The 26,605-nt window shown below is 43.1% G+C and overlaps 1 protein-coding gene across 1 annotated transcript in view; it reads left to right on the forward strand.

Annotated features, from left to right (window-relative positions):
* Positions 1-389: 389 nt before the first annotated feature.
* The window catches only part of RIN2 (Ras and Rab interactor 2), a 56,564-nt gene continuing 30,348 nt past the window's right edge, over positions 390-26,605 (forward strand). The window contains exons 1-6 of the mRNA XM_077933544.1: positions 390-476; positions 10,411-10,505; positions 18,427-18,619; positions 19,621-19,732; positions 21,211-21,283; positions 23,208-23,299. Coding sequence (XP_077789670.1) covers positions 420-476; positions 10,411-10,505; positions 18,427-18,619; positions 19,621-19,732; positions 21,211-21,283; positions 23,208-23,299 — 622 coding nt within the window. The 5' untranslated portion in view covers positions 390-419. The remainder of the gene's footprint in view (positions 477-10,410; positions 10,506-18,426; positions 18,620-19,620; positions 19,733-21,210; positions 21,284-23,207; positions 23,300-26,605) is intronic.

Below are 26,605 nucleotides of genomic sequence, written 5' to 3' on the forward strand. Positions count from 1 at the left end.
CCACAGCGCCACCTGTGGCCCCTAATCTTCTATGGAGGATTAGGGGGGGCCCTACTATTTGCTCAATGTGCACTTTTGACTGAGGTCAAGCAAACAAAGCCATTTATGCCATTGCAGTTAAAATAATAATCATAATAAGTTGGTTAAAATCACCATAAGCAACTTGTGGGATGTATGAAGAGGGGGAAATGCCAGCAGCACTGTCTTTAAAGTGCAATCTACAGGAAATAATAGACCAAAAGGATAATCTTAAAGGCTCTGGTAGGAAATAAATGGCACTGTGTTGTTGACGGGAAAAGATCTTGGCAAAACTGTTGTGACTGTTCCTGTGGCTTAGAAAGGAATTTCCTACTGACTGGACTAACCATTAAATATGTCTCTGCTTCCAGGAGGAGTTCGGTGGAGCTTTCCCAGAGAAAATGTCAACTTTGGCCATGGAAGCGCAGGGTCTTGACGAGAGAGGAAGTTTTTTTAAGGTAACTGAAAAGTTGTTACTTTATTTTGAGTAGGGAGACATTTTTTTCTTTGACATGTAAGGTACTTATCTGTTAACTGCTAATTCCTTTCCATCCTCAGTATTTAGACAAAGCTATAATAAGAAAACCTGGCTTTTGAACCATTGAAATTTGTATTTCTGCAGTTCTAGACTTTTGTAATCTTAACAGAATAGAATAAACAATGCTATGTGCTATATTTGAATCTGATGCTGTGGCCATTTGATAAGAGATCCAGCTATGTGCTCATTTGTAAACATGCTGCTATTTTCAATTTAGCTAGAATCTAGATATTCCAGTGTCTGTTAAATAATTCTGTGATTTTTATATAGGCAAATACACACTGGTCTCAGCAACTATTAGTTTAGAATGCAGGCATGTACACACGGAAGCTGAAGTTTAAAGCTCAAGGATGATTAATAGATTGCTGGAGAGCTTTCAGTTTCTGCTGAAAACTTCCTTGATTTCGGGCATTTGTCATTTTACTTTGAGACTGTATGTGAACAGCCAGCAGTGGCATGATTTATTCTAAGGAAGATGACTTCAACAGTTTACCACTTAAAATAATGAAACTGGAAACTTTTGCTTATGGTCCGGTCCTTCAAATGCACTTCAGCTATGGAATCGTTCCGTAGAAATTGAAGCCAGTTTCTGTGCTTGGCAAGTGGGGCTGAGCTGTCCAGACATTCAGGGGTGGGAGTGAGGGTGTGGGTGGAAGCAGACTGTAAAACAATGATGTTTCCAGGCTATATCTGGGCCTGCTTCCTGTCATTGTCCCACTCTCAACAGGGGCATAAAATGGGCAAGCTGTACTGTAGGGGTGCTCTGTTTCAGTAGAGATGTCATGCAGCAGAATATCAGGCCCATTAAAAATTTTAAGAGTATGTGGTAGCACACCCCACCCACCCAGGGGAAAAAAGAAAACCCCACTGGAAAGATTCTTTGTGTTGCTTGTGAAAATTGCTATTGCATCCAAGGGTCCCACTGTTGTTGTTAATATTTATAATTATAAAGTATCATGAATGTGCACAAAAAGCCAGGAACTCAGCTAGATAGGTAAAGAAAAAGCATTTTTTATATAATACTGTGACACCAGATGCCGCTGTGGAGTCCTGTCTTTCCCTACCGGATTTCCCGGTATGAGTTTACAATGTGTTTAACTGAATCACTTCTTTGACATGTCTAGATCCAGCCCAGGTCTTTGTTCTGCAGAGCCTGAGATTTTAAACTGATGCTTAAACTGCTACAGATCATCAGTAATCTCTTGAAAGTTTGTTTAGAACACTTACCTAAAGGGAGCTTCTCACTGTACTTGACCAATACATTTAATGCCTGCATACTCTTCTTACGGGTGGCGCTGGGACACGGGTGGCGCTGTGGGTAAAACCTCAGTGCCTAGGACTTGCTGATCGCATGGTCGGCGGTTCGAATCCCTGCGGCGGGGTGAGCTCCCGTTGTTCAGTTCCAGCTCCTGCCCACCTAGCAGTTCAAAAGCACCTGTAAGTGCAAGTAGATAAATAGGTACCGCTTTATAGCGGGAAGGTAAACGGCGTTTCCGTGTGCTGCACTGGTACTGGCTCACCAGTGCAGCTTCGTCACGCTGGCCACGTGACCCGGAAGTGTCTTCGGACGGCGCTGGCTCCCGGACTCTTGAGTGAGATGAGCGCACAACCCTAGAGTCGGTCACGACTGGCCCGTACGGGCAGGGGTACCTTTACCTTTACCTTTTACTCTTCTTACACCAGGATTTTCTGCAGCATGTAAAAAGCATTTACACATCTTTAAACACCCATGCGCACATGTCTGAGGACCAAACCAGATGTGATATCATTCACATAATTAGCAATGGCTTGAACAGTTGTTGTTTTTAGCAAAACTCAGAGACACAGGGGTCCCAAGCTGGATCAGAACCTTTCTGGGTGGGTGGGGATGCTTTATCCCTTTGCCCTGCGCTGCAGTCCCAATCTGGATTTGGCCACCTGCACCTGCTGTTTGCATTGGGAGGAGAGCTCTTAATGGTGCCAATGGAAGCTTTTCTCTTGCAGCAAGTAGCAGGTGTGGAGGACTTGATCCAGACTGCAGCAGGAGACAAAAGGATTAAAGCGTTTCTCCCCACCAAAGTTCTGATTTGTATCCCTCCATGATTGCTATTTACTCATTTAAAACAAACAAACACTCCAGTGCAATTGCTTACTGCATGGATGGTGTCATTTGTGTTTGACCATAGAATTTGGATCGGTCTAAGATCCACAGAAGTCATGTGCAAAGGTGTATGTCACCCCAGACTTCTGTATTTGCCACAGGAAACACTGAGGTAAGACTGCTGAATATGAAAAAAAAAAGTTACGTATATAAAGTGTAGAGCTGCTCCAGTTTTGAAACCTGTTTACACCGCAGAGTGTACTTTGTATTAGCTCTTCTTCAGGTTTTAATGAGGTGTCTATTCTTTACTGTCTTGATGCTTGTAGCAACTAGCTCTCAGATCTACTACACATTCTACTTCACATTTGTCCTATTAAAAACAGCATAAAACACTTAATCACAGCAATTAATGTTTAATTATTTTTAAATTATTGTTTTCAATGCTTTTAGCTGTTCTTACTTTATCTGTAAGTCGCCTTGATTCTCTTACAGGGAAAATGGCAGGGTATAAATAAATATAAAATAAATGTATAATATATTACAGCAGGTTACCATGAGTTCTGAAAAACCCTGCTTATAGCCCTCTTGCTGTAAATTTATTCAATTCATTACTCTTCCCCAGCTGCCTGTTTTCTTGCAAGAGTTTAGTCCATCCAGTATGCATGCGAGACAAAATGTTAGAAATAAATTCCTGATTCACAGCACAAAGCACTGACTGGATGTTGCAAAATTAAAACTATCTTGATTTTGCATACACTGGGGAAAACACAAGCGTAGAAACTTGCATGTTATACTGCCATTGTTGGCTGTTTGCCAAGAATTGAAACAAGGTAGCTTTAAAAAAATGATGCACTTTGTCAGAAAAAGAAGGAAATGGCTAAGATGTCAAAGACGGTACAGGGCTTGGGGGTGGGTAGCCCCTGTACAGTTAAAAGGATGGGGGGGGGGGAGATGGTCTACGCTGTTCAGTAACATGGAACACAGAATATCATTTTAATTTTCCCTCTATTTTTCCAGAGAACAGGAGAGGTCTGGGTGTGAGCCACACTCAGCAAATACTTTTTAGGTGGCCATTAGACCACCCCTCCATTCACCATTAGAAGACACCTCCCTTCACCATGTTGCAGAGAGGCATAGTTTGTTTCTTCACAAGAGATGTCTTGTGACAACTAGCAATAAGAAGCAGCTCCCTTTACAAGTCTCCCTTGTACGGTTCCCCCTACTTTATAGCCTTCAGGAGAGTCCACAGCCTCCCGAGGGAGATTGTTCCACTGCCGAACAGCTCTTATTGTCAGAAAGTTTTTCCTGATGTTTAGTTGGAATCTCCTTTCTTGTAACTGGAATCCATTGGTTTGGGTCCTACCCTGTGGAGCAGGAAAAAACAAGTTTCCTCCCTCTTCCATGTGACAGCCCTTAAGATATTAGTAGGTGGCTCTCATATCTCCTCTCAGTTTCGTCTTTTCCAGGCTAAACATACCCAACTCCCATAAATGTTCCTGGTAAGTGCTGTTGAAAGTGGGACCCACTGAAAACTCTTATGTATAAGGTCTGAGACAAATCTGGGTTGAATTACTTAGAGGTGGGTAGCAGCCATTGCTTCTTTATCCCAGAATTCAAGGTGTGCAACCTGATATTTGTAACACCTGGACAGGACTGATTCAACCTGCACCCCTCCATTTTGGAACCAAGTTTTCAGGCTGGGTCATTCCATATCAAGTGATCCAACTTTTTTACCTCATGTCACCCAGTTTTCTTAATATTTTGTACACTTGCTGAATGATCAAAACTAAGTTTAAATCAAAAATTCTAATTTTTTTTATCTCAACCCGTTTGTGAGTTATGAACATTGCAACAAATGCTCATTTGCAACAAATGCATTTAGTTGTAATGTTCATGAAATGAAGTACTAACAAGAATTCTTTCAAAGCGTTATTTCTGTCATGCAACAGCATGCTATCACTCTGCTTTGGAACACATTTTTTAAAGAAAAGCCTGACTAGCTTTTCAGATACCTTTGAACTGAATAACTTTCTAAAGAAATGCCTGCAGCAAATGATATTGTAGTTTGAAGTCTTGTTTACTCTGTTATATTTTACTCCAAGAAGACCCATTTATCCTAAATAGAACCCAGTAAGGAAGACATGTCTGTACAATATAAATAATGTGATCCCATTGAAATCCCAAGATGAAATTTTGCAGGTAGCTCTTAGAAATATTAAATAACCAATCAGTGGCGTAGCGTGGGTTGTCAGCACCCGGGGCAAGGCAAGTAATTTGCGCCCCCTAACCCGTGGATTTGCGCCCCCTAACCCTAACCCCCAGATGTTGCGCCCGGTGCGGCCGGCCCCCCCTGCACCCCCCACACTACGTCACTGTAACCAATACCATTTTAAAGAAATTTTTAATCATATTAATTCTTTTAATCACTTTTTTTAAAAATTCAATTTTGTGACTTAAATTTAAAATTTAAAGTAAGTCCACAAGACATACCATGTCTTGGTATGTCTTAAAGCCCATGAAGTTCTGAAGAGATTGGTGTTTTTAGTTTTGATGTATCTCCATTCTGGCTGAGCTTTTAAGGTTTTTGTGTAGTCTGGTAAGACCAAATTTGTAATTTTTTAAACAAAATTCAAACCCTCATAACTCACAAATGGGATGAGATAAAAAATTAAAAATTTAGATTTAAAGTTAGTTTTGATCATTTAACAAGCATGCAAAATATTAAGAAAATTGAATGACACGAGGTAAAAAAGTTGGATCACTTGATATGGAATGACTTTGCTGATCTCATTCTGTAACATCAGTCTAATTTTTGAACTTTGTTTGTTCTCACCCCCTGCTTTGTGTAACACCATGCCCCATGCTTCTGTGACTTTTGGGTTGGTCCCAATAAAGGTATCACCCAGTTGTGAGTCTGGCACTCCTTTTCCTGTCATTGCCTTATCAATTTACTCTGTTTCCCACAGAGCATTTGAAGCTACCCGTATTTGGATTCACCTTAAATCAGTTCTGGTGTTTTCAGCTTGTCTGCTCACTGTGAAAAGAAAGAGGGGGAAGCCATTATTATTTGGATAAATGGAAATACAGTCATACCTCGGGTTGAATGCACTTCGGGTTGAGCGCGTTCGAGTTGCACTCCGCGGCAACCCGGAAGTAACGGAGTGTGTTACTTCCGGGTTTTGCCGCTTGTGCATGCGCAGACGCTCAAAAATGACGTCATGCGCAGAAGCGGCGTAAAGCGACGCGCACGTGCACAGACATGCCGTCGCTAGTTACGTTTGCTTCTAGATACGAACGGGGCTCTGGAACAGATCCCATTCGTATCCAGAGGTACCACTGTACAGTATGCTTTGTAATGTCGTAGAAGAACAATGTGTGGTTCCACTCTTAATGACTGTATTTGCAGTGGAATGTTTTGTATGTGCTACCACAGAGCAAACTTTTTCAGCAGGGGGCCGGTCCACTGTCCCTCAGACCTTGTGAGGGGCTGGACTATATTTGTTTTGGGGGGGAATGAATGAATGCCCCACAAATAACCCAGAGATGCATTTTAAATAAAAGGACACATTCTACTCATGTAAAAACACACTGATTCCTACTGTGTCCACGGGCCGGATTGAGAAGGTGTCCCTGGGCCTTAGTTTGCCTACCCATGGCTAGGGCTTGCCGATCGGAAGGTCGGTGGTTCAAATCCCTGTGACGGGGTGAGCTCCCGTTGCTTTGTCCCATCTCCTGTCAACCTAGCAATTTGAAAGCACACCAGTGCAAGTAAATAAATAGGTACTGCTGCAGTGGGAAGGTAAACGGCGTTTCTGTGCGCTGCTCTGGTTTCGCCAAAAGCGGCTTAGTCATGCTGGCCACATGACCCGGAAAAAGTGTCTGCGGACAAACACCGGCTCCCTCGGCCTTTAAAGCGAGATGAGGGCCGCAACCCCAGAGTCGTTTGCAACTGAACTTAACTGTTAGGGGTCCTTTACCTTTATACTGGAAAGAGGTGTGTCAGATGCCTGCATAGTGGACTTCTGACTGGTGGTGAATGCACAAGCAGAGGAGATATAAGGAAAATATTAAAGTTATGTTTTATATAGCGTTCATTTCTGCACTGCTGTGTGAAGATGGAGTTTGCTCAGAATGAAATACTGCTTGTATCATCCATGCTTAGAGCTTGCAGTGTGCATCCCTCTGGTGGACAGAACTGTGAAAGATACGCTCTTTAAAGAGCCCAAGATTCCATCATACCCAAACAAAAGCCAGATTGTATGTGGCTGGCTGCTCAATTCTCAGTTGCTTCCATTGAAAGATACAGGCTTTGCCTCACACTCAGCAATCTGCAGTGTGGAGTATAGCGACAGCAACACTGTCCATCACCCCCAGACACTTGCAGGGGGCAAGATATTCTATTCCAGCAGTATAAGTACACCCTGAGTACTTTTAGCTGAGTGATTACCATTCACTGCTGTGGTAAAAATAAAACAAATTACTGCACTGAGGGCAACTTCACAGTGGCAGTAAATTATCTCTGTATGGTGGGCTGCCTGGCTCCATTTACTGTGAATCTATGGGAACCCCTGTGCACCCCAGGAGTTTCTGTAACATAAAATCTTTCACTTCCCACATGAACCTGTGTTCTGACTATGATAACAACAGACAATTTGAGGCCTGTATAGCTAAATTGTTGCCTTTATCAATTGGTGATGCTAAATTGCAGCACAGTGTGCTTTTGTGTCCAGCAGGGGTCACATGAGCACTAGAAGCTCCAGCAAAGCAACACTAGCCCAGGCCACAACTTCGCAGATGTGGTGAACAGGCATTGTCTTCAGGGTTCCTTGCCTGTGTAAGTTGTGCCTTGCTAGGTTAGACTGAAATCCACTTTCTAAGAGTCTCAGAAGACACTAGAAATTGACCCGGGGTTTGTGTCCTACCTTCCATAACACCCCAACCATCCTCATTCCTTCTATAATGGTTTGAAGTTTTAGACAGAAATCCCTCAGAAGTGAAATTGTCCCTTGATCCCAGAAAGTGAGCACCCTCCCGTATTCACCAAATGTGCCATTGTGAACAATCCTGTTCAGCTTTCAAAGGAGTCAGAGTAGCAGAAGTGGGGTAATAGATCAGAAGGATTGCTGTATTGTGAAAGTACTAATGGAGACGATATTAAGGGTTTTCTCAACAAAATAACATATAATCCAGGCTTTATTATTAGTACAATGTTAGTGTTCTGTGTAAATTACTACTACATTACTACTGCTATATTTTGTCAAAATCTTCTGCTTCTGCTTCAGAATACCATTAAATTCCTGAATGTGCTTATGAACAGTCAAATGAATTGCCAGGATTTTTAGTAAAAGAGAATTATGTTTTTGTTTAATACATGGATCTCTTGTATTTTAACCAATGTAGCATTGAAAATATAGACACTGGAACATCATAGTGAGGAATTACGGTATTTTTTTCTAGGGGTGGACCAGCAGATTTCAAGTCTGTTAAATATTGCAAATTACTTTGTATTTTTTATATAAAAAACCAGGGGATGCCACCCCTGCTCGTGTTACTTGCCAACCATTCACAGCTTGTCTATATATTTCCATCTTTGTTTTATTCAACCTTCTGCTATTGTTTGAAACCACAATTTTAAAACCTGCCTTCTCTTTTGTTCCCCCGCCCTGACCATGCAAACTCAGGATGGTCTCATGCAGCACTACAAATTCTCCAATGAGGGCTACGTGATGACAGCCTGACATTTTTGTGTATATAGGGAGAAATACTAGAATACATCTTTGTTTACAGTAGAGGTAGGGAACTTGTGGCCTTCTAGGTGTTGGTGGACTATAGTATTTGACCCTGCTAAGAGAAAGAGTGGAAGATAGGAGTGCCTGGCATGCTCTGGTCCATGGGGTCATGAAGAGTCGGACACAACTAAACAACAACAAAGAGAAAGAGAAACATGGATAGAAAAGTACCCTTTGGTTACCATCAACCAAGACCTCAAATAAACTTTAAAATAAAGGCTAATTCATTCCTTACTGGTGCTTAGGGCCTTGCTGCGTTGACAGGGGAGCAGGCCTGTGCTTTTAGCCTTGTCCCTGACATTGTTGTGTCTTTCTGCAACAGCTGTGTGTTGGGCACGGTTGTCCGCAGTGAAATTCCAGTGTGCGCACGCCTGCTTGTGTTGTTGAGGCTCCTGCAGCTGGAACACCTGCACAATTCTGCAGTTGTGTCCTGATAGTTCATAGCTGCCACTTAAGCAGCAGCTCATGCACTGGACTTCACACAGTTGCACACAGCATGTGGTTGTTACAGAAAAGGAGCACCAGTGTTGGTGGCACAGCTTAAAAGCTCTCCATCAACACAGTGGGGCCTACATGAAAGCAATTTATAAATGGGGCTTAGCTGGTGTCCCCCCCCCTTTGATTTTTGGTAATAGTTTTCCAAAAATGTTAACAATAAAACCTAGCCAGAAGTAAAAGAGCGACAGGCAGGCTTCATGGAATCGAACTTGAAAGACGATAAATTACAGATATCAGTGTAACAATTACTTGATATTTATAGGGTGGAGCAGCATTTCAGATACTTTCCATCTGTTCTTTCTGTACTTTCCATACATTTTCTAAAAATAGATAACAGGTGGCAAAGGAAGGGTCTGGCCTGGTTTGGTTCTTAGAAACTCTGATCTATCTATTGATGCAACTCATTTCACTAGATGTTCCTAGCTGGGACTGAAGAGTGGAATCAGTTTGGCCTTTCCAGGGTGAGGCAACCTCTGTTCTGGCAGGAAATCAGATACTGTTTTTTCCGGCAAAACAAATAACTTTGCTTCAGCAGTATTTCACATTAATTTGGTAGAATGTTGAAAGAGCTGTCTTTCCCCTTCATATGGAGGGTGTAGCAAACTCCCTTCCCATCTCACATAAGTGAATAATTAAGGGAGCCATCCTATACTCAGAAAGCTGGCACAAAGCAAGTGGCTTTAAGTGAAGCCACTGCAAAGTTACACAAGATCCAAACGCTCTTCAGCAGTTGGGCTACTGGTAGCTAAGGCAGACAAAGCCTGGCAGAGGGAAAACAAGCCTTTAAAATAGTGTTTGATTTACATCACCCTTTTTTGCTAGCTTAGCTTCATATGCTCAAGCTGAACAGGCTAGGATCCAGCCTAAGCATGCATACCCCCCCTCCTGCTGGTCCTGCCCCCAGAATGCCCCCTTTAAGGACTTAAACCAGCTTGGGCTTAGCTCAGCCAACTGGAGATGCATTGGTGTACCTCGAGCCAAGCTGAGGATTGTTACTTACACTGGCGTAAACTGGCTGTGCTGGAAGCCTCCTCACTCAGCCGGAGATTCTCTGGATCCTGCCTTCTCATCCCAGCAGATCTTGCTATAGGATTGCTCCCTATGTGCCCAGCTTAACATTTCTTAGAAGGATGATTGAGGAAATGCTTTTTCGTAGCTTTTATGATACTTCGTTGGGGTTTTGTGTAAGTCTCTTAATGGATTATTTTTGCTGGAGAAGCCACATATAAATCTTTTAAATAAATGTTATCACCTGTTGTTAATGTATTTAGTTTTGTATTCCTGGGTTGTAATCTGAACCATTCTATAAGCCTCCACAATTTAAATGATGTTTTCCCCTTATCCTGGTCTTTTTCCTTCAGGAAAGGGAAGTCAAAATGGAAAGGAGCAAAACGGGTTGTAATCTTGAGTGACCCATTCTGGCTACTATTTTATTGCCACGCCTCTTCCACTTGTTTGACGTCATACTGTTTTTGCCCTTTCTCTAGCTGATTGACACAATTGCTTCAGAAATCGGAGAACTGAAACAAGAAATGGTGCAAACAGATCTGGTGCTAGAAGATGGACCCACCAGTTTACAAAGGTTAGTAGCATTATATGGCAAGCATTTTGGTGTGGTTGTGCTACAGAGGTCAAGAAGGTGATGTCTTCCACCATGCTGATTAGTTTATAGTACTACAACTACTTGGTACTTTGGCTAAGATTTAAAGCAGTTTTCCATTGACAGTGACTGGTGATCAAAACTGTTGTGTGTTCATTCTTTTTATATGCTCTTGTAGTAATTTAGTGGTTACTGGGACATAGTTGTCCAACTTAAAACTAATAGCATGTAGAGTCTTTAAGAACTGAATGTAGAAATGAATTTAGCTTTCAGGTTTAGTTACTGAGAGATTTCAGCCAAAATTACAAAAGAGCATACACTTTTTATTTCATGAATATATTGAGGGCAGCGAAGAGGGGCAGCTAATTAGGTTTAGACAGGAAATAATTGTTCTGTATGTAGAATTTATGCTTCCGTTTAAACCAGATCTGAGATACTATTTGTGTTTAAACTACTGTTAATTTCAGTAAGAACTGAGATTCTCATAATTTACAAACTAGTTTGAAAAATTTCAGATGGGAATAGTCCCCTTTCTGTTTTTCTGCATAACTGCTGATACTCTCTGATATATCTTTGAATGAAGTCATGCTGCTGACCAGTAAACTGAAAGATCGTGGGTCAAGCTGAAGTTCATTTTGGATGAGAATGCCAGCCCGGCATGTGCAATGGAAGCCTGGTTAGATGAGGTGTGGGAAATTAATCGCTTTCCAGCCTTGCCCGGCAGACTTCCTAACAGAGTAGCCAATTAGCCCTGGGGAAACAGCAGCAGAAGTGCAATCACCCTTTCATAAAACTAAGTACTGGCCAGGCCTGGTCCCTCCATGAGGCAGGTGGAGGCAGGCGCGCTAGCTTGGCCCTGCGACCATGGGTGCTGGGGCCATGCATGCTGCGGGGGCTGTGCGCGGCATCAGCACATCGTGAGGAGTGTGCGTCAGCACTCCCAGCAGCGTGCACGAGTGACATCAGCATGCCCCATGGCGTCACTCGCGCACACCGCCAGGCAGGCTGATGTTGCACGCGCACGCCCCACAGCGTGCCCGGCTGCCCGCCACCGCAATTTGCCCGGCCCCTTCATGGAAAATGTTGTGGGCCCCAGGGAGACGGTGCTAATGGGTGGAGGAATGCAAGGAGCACTTCCACGAGAGCTCATGCGCCACCGCCAGAGAAGTGAAGAGAAGCCAGAAGTCACAGCTGCACAACTCCTGTAAGAGGAACTTCAGCAGGGGTGGCACATAGCATGAGCACAGGGTGACACCTTCCCATTTCACCTCAGGCAGCAAAAGAGGATGGGCTGCCCCGTCTTTGGCATTTGCTGAGTTTTGAGTGTGACACTCCAAGATGCTGGTGTGCCATCTACTTTGCTGCTCCATCATCTTCCTTCCAGGCTTGTTGAGGTGGTCTTAGGGCGATGTTAAACTTATTATCCTAGGCCAGTGTTTTTCAACCCTTGACCAACTACATTCTTTCTCTGGCTCCCCTGTGGAAGCCACTTACCCTAGGGTTCTGTTGCAGTAAGTGAGGATTTCCCCACTTCTGCCCCACCCCTTTCCGGTGCCATTTTTGGCACATGTGTAAGTGGGAGCACATTTGTCAACAGGAACCCAAGCAATGCACCTGCTCTTCAGGGCTGAGCCCCAGGGCTGAGCTGACACAGGGCTGCTCCTCAGGGTGCCCTTCCCAGACTTAGTGTGCACACGATGAGAGGCATGGAGAGGGCAAAACAAGGTTAAGATCAGAAGAAGAAATATTTTGCTGTTGTGAGGAAGGAAAGCGTGAAACACACAGCACAGGAAACACATGCAGACATGGTCTTTTCCTGCAACACAGAAGACACTCCTCACTTTGAGGGTGAATTTTTAAATCCCCTAGTTTTGGGGCTGAAACTGCCTTGGTCATCTTGTTTTCTGACATACCCTGGGAATAGACAGCAGGATTGTGTCGTTTTTTGTTCTGTTGGACCTCTCAGTGGCTTTTAATACCATCAGCCATGATTACCTTCTGGACCACCCAGCTGGGTTGGACCTAAGTAATCTTACCTGGAGGGCAGGTTTCTGCAGGTGGTGCTGGGGAGTTCCACTTTGCTGTTGTTCATTCTTTCAGCATCCATATAAAACCACTAGGAGATGCTGTCTGTAGTACATTAATGTACAAAGAAAACCCAGCATTTTCCATTCTACTCCATGCAGGCAGTAGAAACCTTTGATCAGTGTATGGAGGCTGCGAAGGGCTGGCAGGTGGCCAACGTACTAAGACTTAATTCAAGGCAAGATAGAGGAGGTAGAGTTGAGCACTTGGAAAGCTGTTGTGAGCTGGGACATTGTTTCTTCTGGATGGGGTGGTGCTCCTTCTGAAAGGTGTGGTGTGTGCTTTGTACCTTGCCCTTTGCATGTCAGGGTAGTTTCCATGGCCAACATTTGTGCTTTTTGACTGGTGCGCCAACTATGACTCATCTTAGAGAAAGCAGATCTGGTCATAGTATGTTTGCACCGCATCCAGGTTGACTACTACCATGTGCTGTACTTGGGGCTGCCTGTGAAGGCAGTTTGGAAACTACAGCTGGTGAAAAATGCTACTGCCAGGGTAATGTCGGTTACTTGGGATAAATAAATCCTTTTCTTTTGGAGGTGGACTAGCTCCTTGTTTGTTTCCAGGCTCAGTTCAGACTGCTGGTTCTGACCTTTAACATACTGAACAGTGTTGATCCATGGTATCTAAAGCATCACTTATCCCTATATAAAACTGAAGAAGGGGAAGAAATGGAGGCAGTGAGAGATTTTACATTCTTGGGCTCCATGATCACTGCAGATGGTGACAGCAGTCACGAAATTAATAGATGCCTGTTTCTTGGGAGAAAAGTGATGGCGAACCTAGACAGCATCTTAAAAAGCAGAGACATTGCCTTGCCAACAAAAGCCCATATAGTTAAAAGTATGGTTTTCCCAGTAGTGATGTATGGAAGTGAGAGCTGGACCATAAAGAAGGCTGATTGCCGAAGAATGGATGCTTTTGAACTATGGTGCTGGAGGAGACTCTTGAGAGTCCCATGGACTGCAAGAAGATCAAACCTATCCATTCTAAAGGAAATCAGCCCTGAGTGCTCACTGAAAGGACAGATCCTGAAGCTGAGGCTCCAATACTTTGGCCACCTCATGAGAAGAGAAGACTCCCTGGAAAAGACCCTGGTGTTGGGAAAGATTGAAGACGCAAGGAGAAGGGGACGACAGGGGACGAGATAGTTGGACAGTGTTCTCGAAGCTACCAACATGAGTTTGACCAAACTGCGGGAGGCAGTGGAAGACAGGAGTGCCTGGCGTGCTCTGGTCCATGGGGTCATGAAGAGTCGGACACGACTACACAATAACAATATAAAACTTTGTTTTCCAGTTGAGAACTTCATGGAGGCTGTATTTCTCATATCATCATTGTCAGAAGTTAGGTTGGGCTCTGTGCAGCAGAGATGGGACAACAGATTCCTGTGCCTAAATCTGCCTTTGACTGGACCTAATCATCCAGGGGTCCTTTACCTGTACCTGTACCTTTACCTTTACCTTCACCTTACAGCCCATTGGTACAGTTGGGAGCTCTTCCACTGTGCTGACCTGGTGTACATTACTGAGACATGGATGGCAAAGATGGGTGGGTCACATCTTACCCAGGTCTGTCACACAGGGTGCTTGGTGCAGCACCAATCCAGGCTAGAGGACCAGGGAGGTGGGGCTGTCGTAGTTCACTGTAGTTTGTTCTTACTCAATGGGAAATGTGCTTTAGAGTGGGACTAGAAAACCTGTTTTTGAAGTTGGGTCTTAGAGACAGATTAGGGCTGCTGTTGGTGTGCTGTCCACCCAGTGGCCCAACAGCCTCCCTCACTGAGCTGGTCACAGTGGTCCTGGAGGAATCCCAGACAAGAATTCTGGGTGACCAACTTGGGATTTCATGGCCTCCATGGCACCCATGGGACTGTCTCAGTTTGTCATAGGCCTGACATACAGATCTGGGCCTACCCTTGACGTTGTCTTTGCTCCAAGTAGGGAGAGGGATGTTTTCAAAACAGGAAACTGTCATTGAATGTTAATTGACATGATTTAATTGATGGTATTGTGCTACAGCTAGTTCTGCTATAATTGTGACCTCATCTTTTACTAGAATGTCATTGTGACAAGTGTCTGCAAAGGTTGTTAAGTGCCGAGTAAATGGTGCACATTTGACAGCTAGTTTGCAAAGTACAGATACAAGTGTCTGCATTCCCCAATTTAACAGCAGTGGCAGAGGAGAGAACTGTTGGGCATTGTGTACTCACTGAGGGTAATTTCATGCTCATCCACCTCATTGTGTAAGTATCTTCCACGTGTCTGGGTCCTGCTGGTGACATATGTATTGAGCATGAGATTTGGCCACAGGTGGAAATATGGTAGCTTCTCATAGCAGCAGAAGAAACCATACCATGTCATTGTTCCTCCTGTGTACTAGTGTGGCAGTGGACCCAACTTCACAGATGCAGCTCCCACACTGCAGTGGTAATGAGTAAATCAGTGTGGAGAGGAAGTACAGCTTTGCTGTCTCTTCTCTTGAAACCAAACAGGAAGAACAGGACTGGAAGAGAAGAGCCTTGGTACTGCCTCCTCTTCCCACTGACAAGTCTGTACGAGGAGTTATGAATCATCATTCTGCTCAAAAGGGTGGTGCTATGTGAGTGGTGGATGAACTGATGATGCTCAGGCACCAGCTTCTGCCCCTGTAATATTTTTCTTATTACAAAATACTTTTACTTTCTCTGGAATGTAAATGCCCTCCTTCAATGAAGCATAGATCAGCTGTGTAATTGAGGTGTTTGTGTACCTGCTCCATGGTAAGTCACCTGCAATGAGTCTTATGGTTCCAAGTGCTCTGTTCTTGTGCTGGTGCAGTGCTATACAATTCTTCATTGTGAAGTCATTTAATGAGTCCATTGTGACTGGCAGAACTGGAAGATACATTAGAGAGAGAAATATCTTTAGCCTGGGATCTTGAGGAAGCTTGTCAACATGTCTCTTAAGTTCCCAGGCTTCTTGTCCCAGAGTCTAGTTTCTGCGTCGCTAGATCACTTCTGTAATAGTCACTTCTGATGTGAGTTGCAGGATGCTTTTCCGAGACAGTAAAAGACAACTGCAATCATACATTCTAAAATAGGCTTGTGACGGAGGGAAGAAAGTTGAAAGGTGTTAAAGTATGGAATGGATGCATAAGGTCTTGTGTTCCTCAAAAAAAAAGGTAAAATCCTGAAAGTTGTACTGGAAGCTGCATAGAGCATATAAATTTGCTGGACATTGTTTCATTTATATATCAATGTCCAGCAAAATAGCAGCTTATAATACAAATGTGTGGCTAACTTTTTGAAAATGGGGTAAATAGTCTATCATTTTATGGTAGAACAATAATTATATAATGTTTCAGAGTGCTCATAGTGCTTCATGTATATTAACTCAGAAATCTTTACAACAACTCTGTAAGGTAAACAAGTATAATTATCTCCATACCACAGAAGTGGGGGCTTGGGTAGAATAAGAGCCTGCTGAAGGCCACACAGAGGTGAGATATCAATTAGGGACCTCCTGTACACAGATTGCATTACATACCACTTGTTTGGTTGCCACTCATCTTATGGTATTATCTAGGGTTGCCATATTTCAAACCAGGACACCCCAAAAGTTGTTTTTTTAGGAAACCACCCAAATTCCCCCTGGACGTCAATTCCGCCTTTGAAATCCCAGTAATGTCCATATGTATGGCAGCCCTATATTAACATAATTTATGGTATTTCCTAACCTTGCCTCTACACCCTGTGTCCAAGAACAGGCAACAACACTCCCTAGTAAAGCTCACAAACAGCTAACTGCAATAAGGATTGTCTCTTCCCATATGAACTGACCCAGACCCTTCCATTATCACCTGAGGCCCTTCGTGTGCCTCCTCCATGAGAGATCCAGAGGATGGCAACTTTAGAATGGGTGGCTCCCCATTTGTGGAATGCTCTATCCAGGAAGACGTGTCTGGTGCCATTATTATACAGGTGAAACTCGAAAAATTAGAATATCGTGGAAAAGTTCATTTATTTCAGTAATTCAGCTTAAAAGGTGAAACAAATATATGAAATACTCATGACATGCAAAGTGAGATATGTCAAGCCTTTATTTGTTATAATTGTGATGATTATGGCGTACAGTTGATGAAAACCCCAAATTAATAATCTCAGAAAATTTAGAATATTAGATGAAATCAGCATAACAAGGATTGCAAATAGAGCAATATTGGACTTCTGAGAAGTAGAAGCATGCATATGTACTCAGTACTTGGTTTGGGCCCCTTTTGCATCAATTACTGCCTCAATGCAGCGTGGCATGGATGCTATCAGCCTGTGGCACTGCGGAGATGTTATGGAAGACCAGGATGCTTCAATAGCAGCCTTCATCTCTTCTGCATTGCTCAGTCTCATGTCTCTCATCTTTCTCTTGGCAATGCCCCATAGATTCTCTATGGGGTTCAGGTCAGGCAAGTTTGGTGGCCAATCAAGCACAGTAATCCCATGGGCACTGAACCAGGTTTTGGTACTTTTGGCAGTGTGGGCAGGTGCCAAGTCCTGCTGGAAAATGAAGTCAGCATCCCCATAAAGCTCGTCTGCAGAAGGAAGCATGAAGTGCTCCAAAATCTCCCAGTAGACAGCTGCGTTGACCCTGGACTTAGTGAAGCACAGTGGTCCAACACCAGCTGATGACATTGCTCCCCAAATCAACACAAACTGTGGAAACTTCACACTGCACTTCAAGCATCTGGCATTGTGTGCCTCCCCATTCTTCCTCCAGACTCTGGGTCCTTGGTTTCCAAATGAGATGCAGAAGTTGATCTCATCAAAAAAGAGGACTTGGGACCACTGAGCAACAGACCAGTTCTTTTTTTCTTTAGCCCAGGTAAGATGCTTCTGACGTCGTTTCTTGTTCAGGAGCGGCTTGACAAGAGGAATACGACATTTGAAGCCCATCTCCAGGATCCGTCTGTGTGTGGTGGCTCTTGATGCACTAACTCCAGCCTCAGTCCACTCCTTGTGAAAGTCTCCAACACGTTTGAATGGTCTTTTCCTGACAATCCACACCAGGCTGCGGTCATCCCTGCTGTTGTGCACCTTTTTCTTCCACACTTTCCCTTCCACATAACTTTCCATTAATGTGCTTCGATACAAGCACTTTGGGAACATCCAACTTCTTCTGCAATTACCTTTTGAGGCTTTCCCTCCTTATGGAGGGTCTCAATGATGGCTTTCTGCACAACTGTCAGGTCAGCAGCCTTCCCCATGTTTGTGCTTCCTACTGGACCAGACTGAGAGACCATTTCAAGGCTCAGGAACCCATTGCAGGTGTTATGGATTAAATAGCTACTGCACCTTTTCACAATAGTCTCATTTTCTGAGATTGTTAATTTGGGGTTTTCATCAACTGTACGCCATAATCATCACAATTATAACAAATAAAGGCTTGACATATCTCTCTTTGCATGTCATGAGTCTATCTCATATATTTGTTTCACCTTTTAAGTTGAATTACTGAAATAAATGAACTTTTCCACAATATTCTAATTTTTTGGGTTTCACCTGTATATCTTTAGGCAACGGGGGAAAACATTCCTCTTCTCCCAGGTCTTTGGCTAATTAAACATTCTATGCCCTTTTAAAATGTTTGTGGGGCAGTTACCATTTTGGTTTGTTACTATAGTATGTATTTTGTGTTTCTATATTGTAAACTGCTGTGTGGTTCTTGGATGAAGGGCCTAAAAGCATTATTTGCTTTTTAGCATAATATTTGCTGAAGGTATTGATGTCTTCTTGAGGGATCTAAACTTAGGCTTTAATTTCCCCCACCCCTTATGTTGTTTACAGTCTAGAGAAAGACATGGATGACATGTGTCCGGATCAGAAAGATTCAAAAAACATCATACGAGATTCTGGATATGACAGCCTCCCCAATAAGCTCAGCATACTAGATAAACTTCTTCATACGCACCCTATCTGGTTACAGCTTGGCTTGAACGATGCTGAGGCAGTGGAAGTTCTGCAGTCCCAGCCTCCTGGAGTAAGAAATGCCTTTCATTTGACCTAAATACAAAATAAATGCTTATTTGCTGCACCCTTTCTTCACACTTGTCCAGAATGGGCAACTCATGTGGTTGTAGTATTCAGACACATTGTGAATCTGCCTTATACCATGGCATACTGTTGGTTCAACTAGCCCAAATTATTTCGCCTACCACCCCCTTTTCAGAAAAACAATAACTCAGCACCCCCTCACCCCAAAATCCACCTTCTTTAAGTGAACAAGTGAAGCCTGGGAAAGGGTTCCCCCCCAGCTTTGGAAAACCCCTCGCCTCCAGCATGACTGCCGGATCCAGGGGAGGCGTCACTGTCCCGCAACGGTGCCCGACCTAGCAGTAAGCGTCATTACAGAACAGATGAAACATGTATGAATGGTTTTTCAAAACTTTCTTGTCTTTTCTTCTTTATGCTTCCACCCCCCCCCCTATTTTTATTCAATTGCACATGAGGTTGCTACCACCCCCCTGGACTGTTCCAGCGCACCCCAGGCAGCAGTATTGCCCACTTTGGCAAACACTGATCTAGGCCACTACTGGCAGCTCTGACTGGCAACAGCTCTTGCAAGCAGGGTTTCTTCCTTGACCATTTCTGCTGGGGATCAATTCTGATCCTTCAGTCAGGAGTGTTCATGCTCTTCAACTGAGTTGAGAACCTTCCCTGAAGGAGGTAAAGAGGTCATTTCTGGTTCTCAGCATGGGGTAGGTTGTGTTTGAACTTTCAACCCCAGCTGAGGGTAATTATTATCGCCATTCTGCTGTGCCATGACTGCATGAGTTACCTCACTGTCCATTGGGGGGGTGAGCATCATTCATTCACAGAGTGGACAATCAGACACTGAATAGGTTACCTTATGAAATGTTAGACTCCATTCTGTGCCTAGGTATCCGACGTTATTGGCCCCTCTGCTGGAACTGCTAAAGGAGGCCAGCCCAAATAGAAGTCTAGAATGATATTTCTTCAAAATGTATTTTATTTTTATAGACCTTCCTTGTGAGGAAATCCACAAGAATGCAGAAGAAAGTCTTATCTCTACGTGTACCAAATGATTTTGGATTGTGTCTCAAAGAGTTTGCAATAAAAGAGAGCACATATAGTAAGTATTTAAAAACTTGTCTCTTCTTCCCTTGGCTATGCTGTGATGAGTAGAAAAATTCCTGAGGTTAATTGACTGTGATTTCCCATGAACATTAGCTGAGTCAGTGACAAAGTGACAAAGATAACGAGGCTTCATCGCCTTAAATTAAGGTGCTTGTTTATAGTCCAGGTTGACAGATACCTGTCTTGGGTTCACCTGTTTAAATTTTAGCATCTGCATGTTTGCTATGCCCTTTTGCTATACACGCTTGCACTCATATAATTAGAATCTTTTAAAGCATTTTAGAAGTGTGTTTGGCGGGAGGGGGAGAGAATCGTTTCCTTTCTATGAGGATTCATGCCTGCCACTTACGAACTTTAAAATAATTAATCAAAGTGTTCAGAAAGGGTGGTGTCACCGTTATCTTGGAGCACTGCTAAATTTTGTAATTGTTCCTTTGGGAGAACTGTGATGCTCTAGAACAGGTTGAAAACCTCTATCCTGTCATGTTGTATGTGAACAGCCTTGCCACAATGAATGGGAAAACCTAAAGGACTTATTATTCAGGGGTGTAAAACAGTTGTCTGAACGTTTCTCTGTTGAAAGCTGAACAAGATCTTCAGCAACTAGATGCACACCTCTCTTACACAAGCTGGCCAGAGTAATGACAGTGGGAAAGAGCACATTTGGGTGCATTTCTCTTTGAAAATAATGGGCGGCACCTGCTTTTGGACGCACATTCAGATATGCTTCCAGATTACACCTATAGATGGCGTAAGCATGAGTTTCCAAGGCACTGCAAAGTTTCTGTAGATGTGCAAAGTTTTGTGGGTATCTGCTAAAACCACAGGGGCAGGCAGTGCAGAAATGGAAAGCCTGCATATATAAAGGGCCTGGTTTTATGCCTAATTATAATGGTTGCAATGGTGGATGTACAGCTAATGGGAGTCATTGGCTATGAGCTGTGCTTGTGCATTTAAGATTCATTAATAGGAACATTTTATATATATATATATATATAGCCTTTCATTTATCTATCTTTTCAATATGTTAAAAATTATTTGACTTCTAAGAAACTATTAGACAATAATAGCCTGATTTATATGAAAGAAATCTTGATGCATGGTTGTGATGCTGAATGGTTTGTGGAATTTGTGAATTAAAGGGCAAGTTATTTCAGCAAAATAAATAGTCTTTACTAAGATATGATGCAGCTGCAAAATGTATCAGCGGCTGTTGGCGTGTTGTGCAATGCAGGTTTTGTGACTCATTTAACTAACTGTTTAGACAAATGCTAAGAACTTTAAAAACAAAACAGCAACAACTAGTCCTTTTGCGACAGAATTTTGGCTGAGGTATTTCAGATGGTCAGCATGCAGCTGTGTGGCTTTTGTTACAAATGTAGTCTGTGTGCTGCAGATTCAGTACTACGTAGAAAGTAAGTTCAACAACATTTCCCAGAACATGTATTGAGTTTGTTTTCTTCTGCTTTGCAGCCTTTTCATTGGAAGGCTCTGGAATAAGTTTTGCTGATTTGTTCAGGCTCATAGCTTTCTACTGTATTAGCAGGTAAGGATGAATTTTCTTAGATTAGCCTTACAGTGGGATTGTTGTTGCCCTTTAATATTTTTCTCAAAAAAAATACAAGTTTGAAGAATCTTTGGAGAGCCTACCCAGCAGCTGTGAGAAAGGGAGGGGAAAACATCTGGCTCTTGTTGTCTGGTGTCCAACTGCCATTCTGCTTTCTCTCTTCCCAAAACAGACCCCATCATTGGTGATTCCACCTCGTCATTTTTGAAGTGAATGTATTGAATGCTGAATTTACCTCCGTGCTTCTTCCGTCCACTATCCTTTTTGCGAGGGTGGCCAGTCCCGTTTCGCCCCCTCTGCGCCCCACCCACCCCACTTTTGTCGCACGCCAGAATGCTCCCCACTCTCAGCATGCCTGCTCGCCCAGGGGTGAGGAAGAAGAGCGGCAATGCTGTGCGCCAGAACACCCCCCCCCCCGCCTTGCTGAACTCAGTGAGAGAGGGCAGCGTTCTGCAAGGCAGGGGGAGCGGTGAGACTGATAAGACACCAGCTCTTGCACTTCCACCGCCTGAGGCGGGTGCTTCACCCAGCCTCATCGCTGGGCTGCCCCTCACTTTCATGTCATTTCTCTTGGATTTTAAACAATCTAATAAATAGAAAGGTCCTATTTATTTTATTCCTTTGCACTTTATATATAATTATCGACTTTACAAGGACTTAATTGTGCACACACCCAAACCCCACTTAATTTTTTCAATGTCTACTTGAGTAGAAAGTTGAGAAAATTCTGAAGATAAGGAGCATCTAAACCGTCCCCCTCCCCAGTGATGGGGTGTAAATGAATTGGTTTCACATTCTTGCCTCCCCTTATCACTAGTGACAAAATCCTACTGCAAAAAATCTCATTGAAGATCAGTCTTCATCATGAAGCAGTGTGGACTGCCCTAGCACAATTATTAGAGGGCCTCAGATTTGGACAAGTGCTTTCCTTGGATCGACAGAAGCTGTTCAGTCCAAGTTCCTAAGGCAATTTTTTTCCTGTCCCATCCTGTGTTCCAAATGCTTCTTTGCTCCTGGTGGCTAATCTTCCCTCTCTTAAATTACAGATTTGGCATAGGACATTTAATTATTGGCTTTGGCTAATTTAACCCCCACCAGTCTTCCATCCCTAGTATTGCAAGACCATCATGAGAGCACTTGGACTAAAATGATCATCCAAAAGCTTTATTCCTCTGGTTTATCACCACAACAGTTATTAACATTGGGCTTCTTCAAGGCAAAGGATTTAATAAGCCAATGCCTATATGACACTGAAGGACAGAATAATCTGGCCACCATAAGGAAATTTTGTCCGTGGTGTGATTATTTCCCACCTAGTCTTCTGTACACATTGGCACCCTACTTGCAAAATTCAACAGTTCCAAAACACAGACGTGCTTTCACTTGTGCAAGTTTGAAAATGCTGCCTTCAGCTGTTCTTGAGGATCGATTTCAAAAAAATTATTGAGCTTTTTAGGGGGAAAATTCTCTTCTTTACCCACTCACCCCAATGCCGCAGCAAAAAAATAAAAGGCCACCTTATGCTCTCAATCTCCACCGTGCAGCACTGAGCTTCATGCCAAGGAACGACACCGCAACGCTGCAAAAGTCTCGAAATGCACAAAGGAGGTGCCAGAACTCATTTCCGGTGAGTTCCGGCGAAAAAAAAGGCTTGAGTGTCAGACTTTTTAACCAAAAAAGAGGTGCTGATACTCACCATGGAGTTGTTACAGTAAGTGCCAAATTTCTTAACAACAACAACAGAGGTGCCAGTACTGAGTATCCTTGAGTACCCCCTGGGGGAAAAGCACTGGATGGCAGTCTACTAAAGGAAATCTACTTATCTGGGATCACTGCATGTATAACAAGAGAGACCCCAAAGTATGAAGCTAGCTAACACTACAATTTTTTATCTCCAAATCAGGGATGTCTTGCCGTTCACCTTGAAGTTGCCTCATGCTATTGCAACAGCAGCAACAGAGGCAGATCTTGAACAGGTGGCTCAGCTAGGACTGAGTAAGTATGTCTCTTGATTTAAGTGAATTTTGCTCCACCAAGCAGTGTTCAAAAGCAAAAGTAGATTCTTTTCAGCAGTCTTCTGTAACATTCCATCAACGTGAAGACAACCAGTTACTGCCTAGGTTTGCAAGCTGGGACAGCTTTAAAGGGACATTGGCAGTGCTCTTGGTTGGAAGTCTGGTGACTATACCTCAAGAGTTTGGTTTTGCCCAAGATCCTCCAGATGCTAACCTATATCCTTTGACCAATATGCTGCTCTTTCCTAGCAATAAGTGGACCTCAAGCCAGCATGCAGTGAGTAATAAATTTCTCTTCCCCTGGCTGATATTCTGAGCTCTAGCATGCCACTATTTGGTTTGGTTTGTTTCTCATGTGGTGCCTGTCCTTCCTCCAAGGGAGGCTGCCCCTGTCTGTCTCACCTTCCGTCTCCCCATGACTCAAAATGATCATAGATGGCTCCCTCAAGGAATAGCTCTAGTCTGCACAGGAGCCAGCTCCACAGACTTATTTTTATGTTTCATTCCTGTTGAGTTACTAAACAATCACTGCAAATGGGGAAGGAAATCCCCTTTGGAAAGCAGACTTTTAAAAAGAGGGTGATATGAGAGAGAGAAAAGTAAGGCAAGAGGAATTGGGGAAATTAGGGAGGATATGATTATGAGTGATTTATTTGATTTTATTAAGTGATTTCTATGCTGCACTATACCAGAAATGGTCACAGGATGGTTAACAAAAAATAGATAATATAAAAAATAATACATAATAAATAAACAAAATGTTAAAATAGTTCTAATATGTAGCACAATTAAAAACATAATAAAAATGAAAGGCTGGGGGAAGCATTGGGTTTTTACCCAACAATGAAAAGTTGGGGTGAGACACACCTCAGTGTGGAGGTCATTCTACAGAAACAAAGTGATTATGTTTAAATTTATATGATGTGAAAAATATTTAAGCATAAAGAAATATATTCCATTGATGATTGATTGAGGAGACCTAGTCATGATCATTGGCTGATTAAGGGGAAATTGTTTCTCTCTGTTTTTAGGTGAAAAGTGGAATTTGTTGTTTGCTGGAAAGCTGAGATGAAATCCCTGCCTTCCACTAACAAGAATTTGGCTATAAAAACATGTAGACCAGATCACCCGTAAATGGGAATAAACACAATTCCAAATGTACAGACAGGGTGCCGTCTAGATGATTACATGATATGCCATAGTATTAGTGACACACACAATGTACTTACTCATGTAGGATGACAAGAGTTTTATAAAATAATCCATGGTTTGGATAAAAAATGAGAGGATTTTTCGCCATCCCTCATAATACTAAAGTTGGTGGCACTGATGTTCCTAAGTCAGACAGAAATTGAGTTCTCTGTGCAATATATACAGTATGATGGAATTTTTGTGGTGATGGCTAAGGGGCTTAGATAAATTCATGGGAAGTAGAACTGTCACCTGCTATTAGCCCCTGGACCTAAATAGAATGATTCTGTGTTTCTGGATGGCATTTGCAGGAGAGCAAGTTACTGCTTTCACGCCTTGCTTGTGGGTTTCCCCAAAGGCATATAGTTGACCACTATGAGGAAAGGGATAAACGGAACTAGATGTGATATTTATCCTATTCCACAGGATTGTGCTTAATGTGTTTAGCCCTCCGAAAATTGGAGCCATTTTTGAATGCCATAAACTGAAATATGGGATTCCTTTTGAAACTGCCAGCTCAGCATCCCCTCTGATTGGCAGCCTGAATTATTCTATTTCCCAGCTACCTGATGCTGGAGCCTTAACTTGGCCATTCTGCCACAGAGCGGTTGCCCCTTCCCAAAGAGAGATTATAATTTTCCAAAGAGGTTCATATTTATAACTCTGGTGCAAATCTTGTATAGCTCCCAGCATTTTAGTTGGACCAATACTTGAGTAAGTTACAACACCTAGGAATGTGGTCTGTTTATGTAACTAAGACATGTGGTTTCATTCAGCATATGTGCACTTTTAATGCCTTTTTCATATATCTTGGCTCACTCACATGTGTACCTTCACAATGAAATTGGAGGATATGATTGGTTGAGGAATTGATAAGAAAAGAGCCTTCATTCCGTTTCTTTCCAGTTATGTGTGGAGCCCTTTCAAAAGAGTCTTCCATATAAAGGTTCAAAATCCCTCTGGGGCAAGATGGATTTCCAAAGCAACTTTGATGGAAAAGTTGCATGACTTGACTTGTAACAATAAATTTCTTTTGAGATTAGTGGCCAGACTGAGATGGGACTGCAGAATTTATGGTTTGGCTCTCTTGTGGGTTCCCCTCCCCCCACAAAAATGGGTAAAATCAGCCCTGTAGCAAGATCTGAATAGGACTGCAACATGACGGGGGGGGGGCAGTTTAACCCTTCCCTTGCTGTGCTATTTTTGCAATTTGAATGTGCACCTAAGCACACCCCAAGATGTTGTTTGCCCTGTGAGATATCAACATATCACAGGTGCCAAGCAAGTTTCTGTATGTCCCGTCCCCCCCCCCCCCCCGAGGCAGACATCTTTGGAAAGAAAGAAATAATTCAGATTAGAAAATGGCATTGAGCTTCCTTCACCAAGGCCAGACCTCTTGTCTGATGGGGGGGGGGCGCTGTTGTGGCTGCTTTTACTTTTGACGGGGGAAATCTATGGGAGAGCTAATTGCAGATCCTTTAACATCCCACCTTATGTGCTCTTTATGGACAGACAGATCAAAGGAAAGTTTGGGAATTTAACCCACAGCATAATTTAAAGCCACAATCTCAATTCATATTAAGGAAGCAAATCAATTGGTGTGATGTCTAAACTGACAAACCATAGGCACAGCTGTTTTTTGCTTCTTGAGGCCCCTGCATCTAGAAATGAAAGCAGACATGCAGCTCTAAGCCAGGGGCTGCCTGCTCATTTGAAGTGCTTTGGAGTGATGTCTGAATTAATTCACCAAGAGAGGAGAAGGTCTGTGTAGAAGGCTGCTTCTTAGTAGTGCTGCCATCATTGGTATAAGTGAAGATAACCTGCCATGTTATATTCAAGCCCAAGCATTTAGGGGTCTTTCTTCAGAAGCCCCCCTCCCCCCATATACTTTAAGAAACTTAGTTTGGGGAAACATAGGCAGGTCTGCCATGAGGCGAAGTCAGGTGGTAAACTTTGGCAGCAGATTTGGGCCAAAGAGGTAAACAGACAAGTCTGACCAAGGGCCTGGCAGAAAGTTATTTTGCAGAGACTCTGCTCAAGTGAACTGAGGCTTGTACAGGAGAGCTGCCAGGTCATCTGTGCTGTGTGTGCACAT

The sequence above is a fragment of the Podarcis muralis genome, chromosome 8 (assembly GCF_964188315.1).
Source record: "Podarcis muralis chromosome 8, rPodMur119.hap1.1, whole genome shotgun sequence".
Taxonomy (NCBI): domain Eukaryota; kingdom Metazoa; phylum Chordata; class Lepidosauria; order Squamata; family Lacertidae; genus Podarcis; species Podarcis muralis.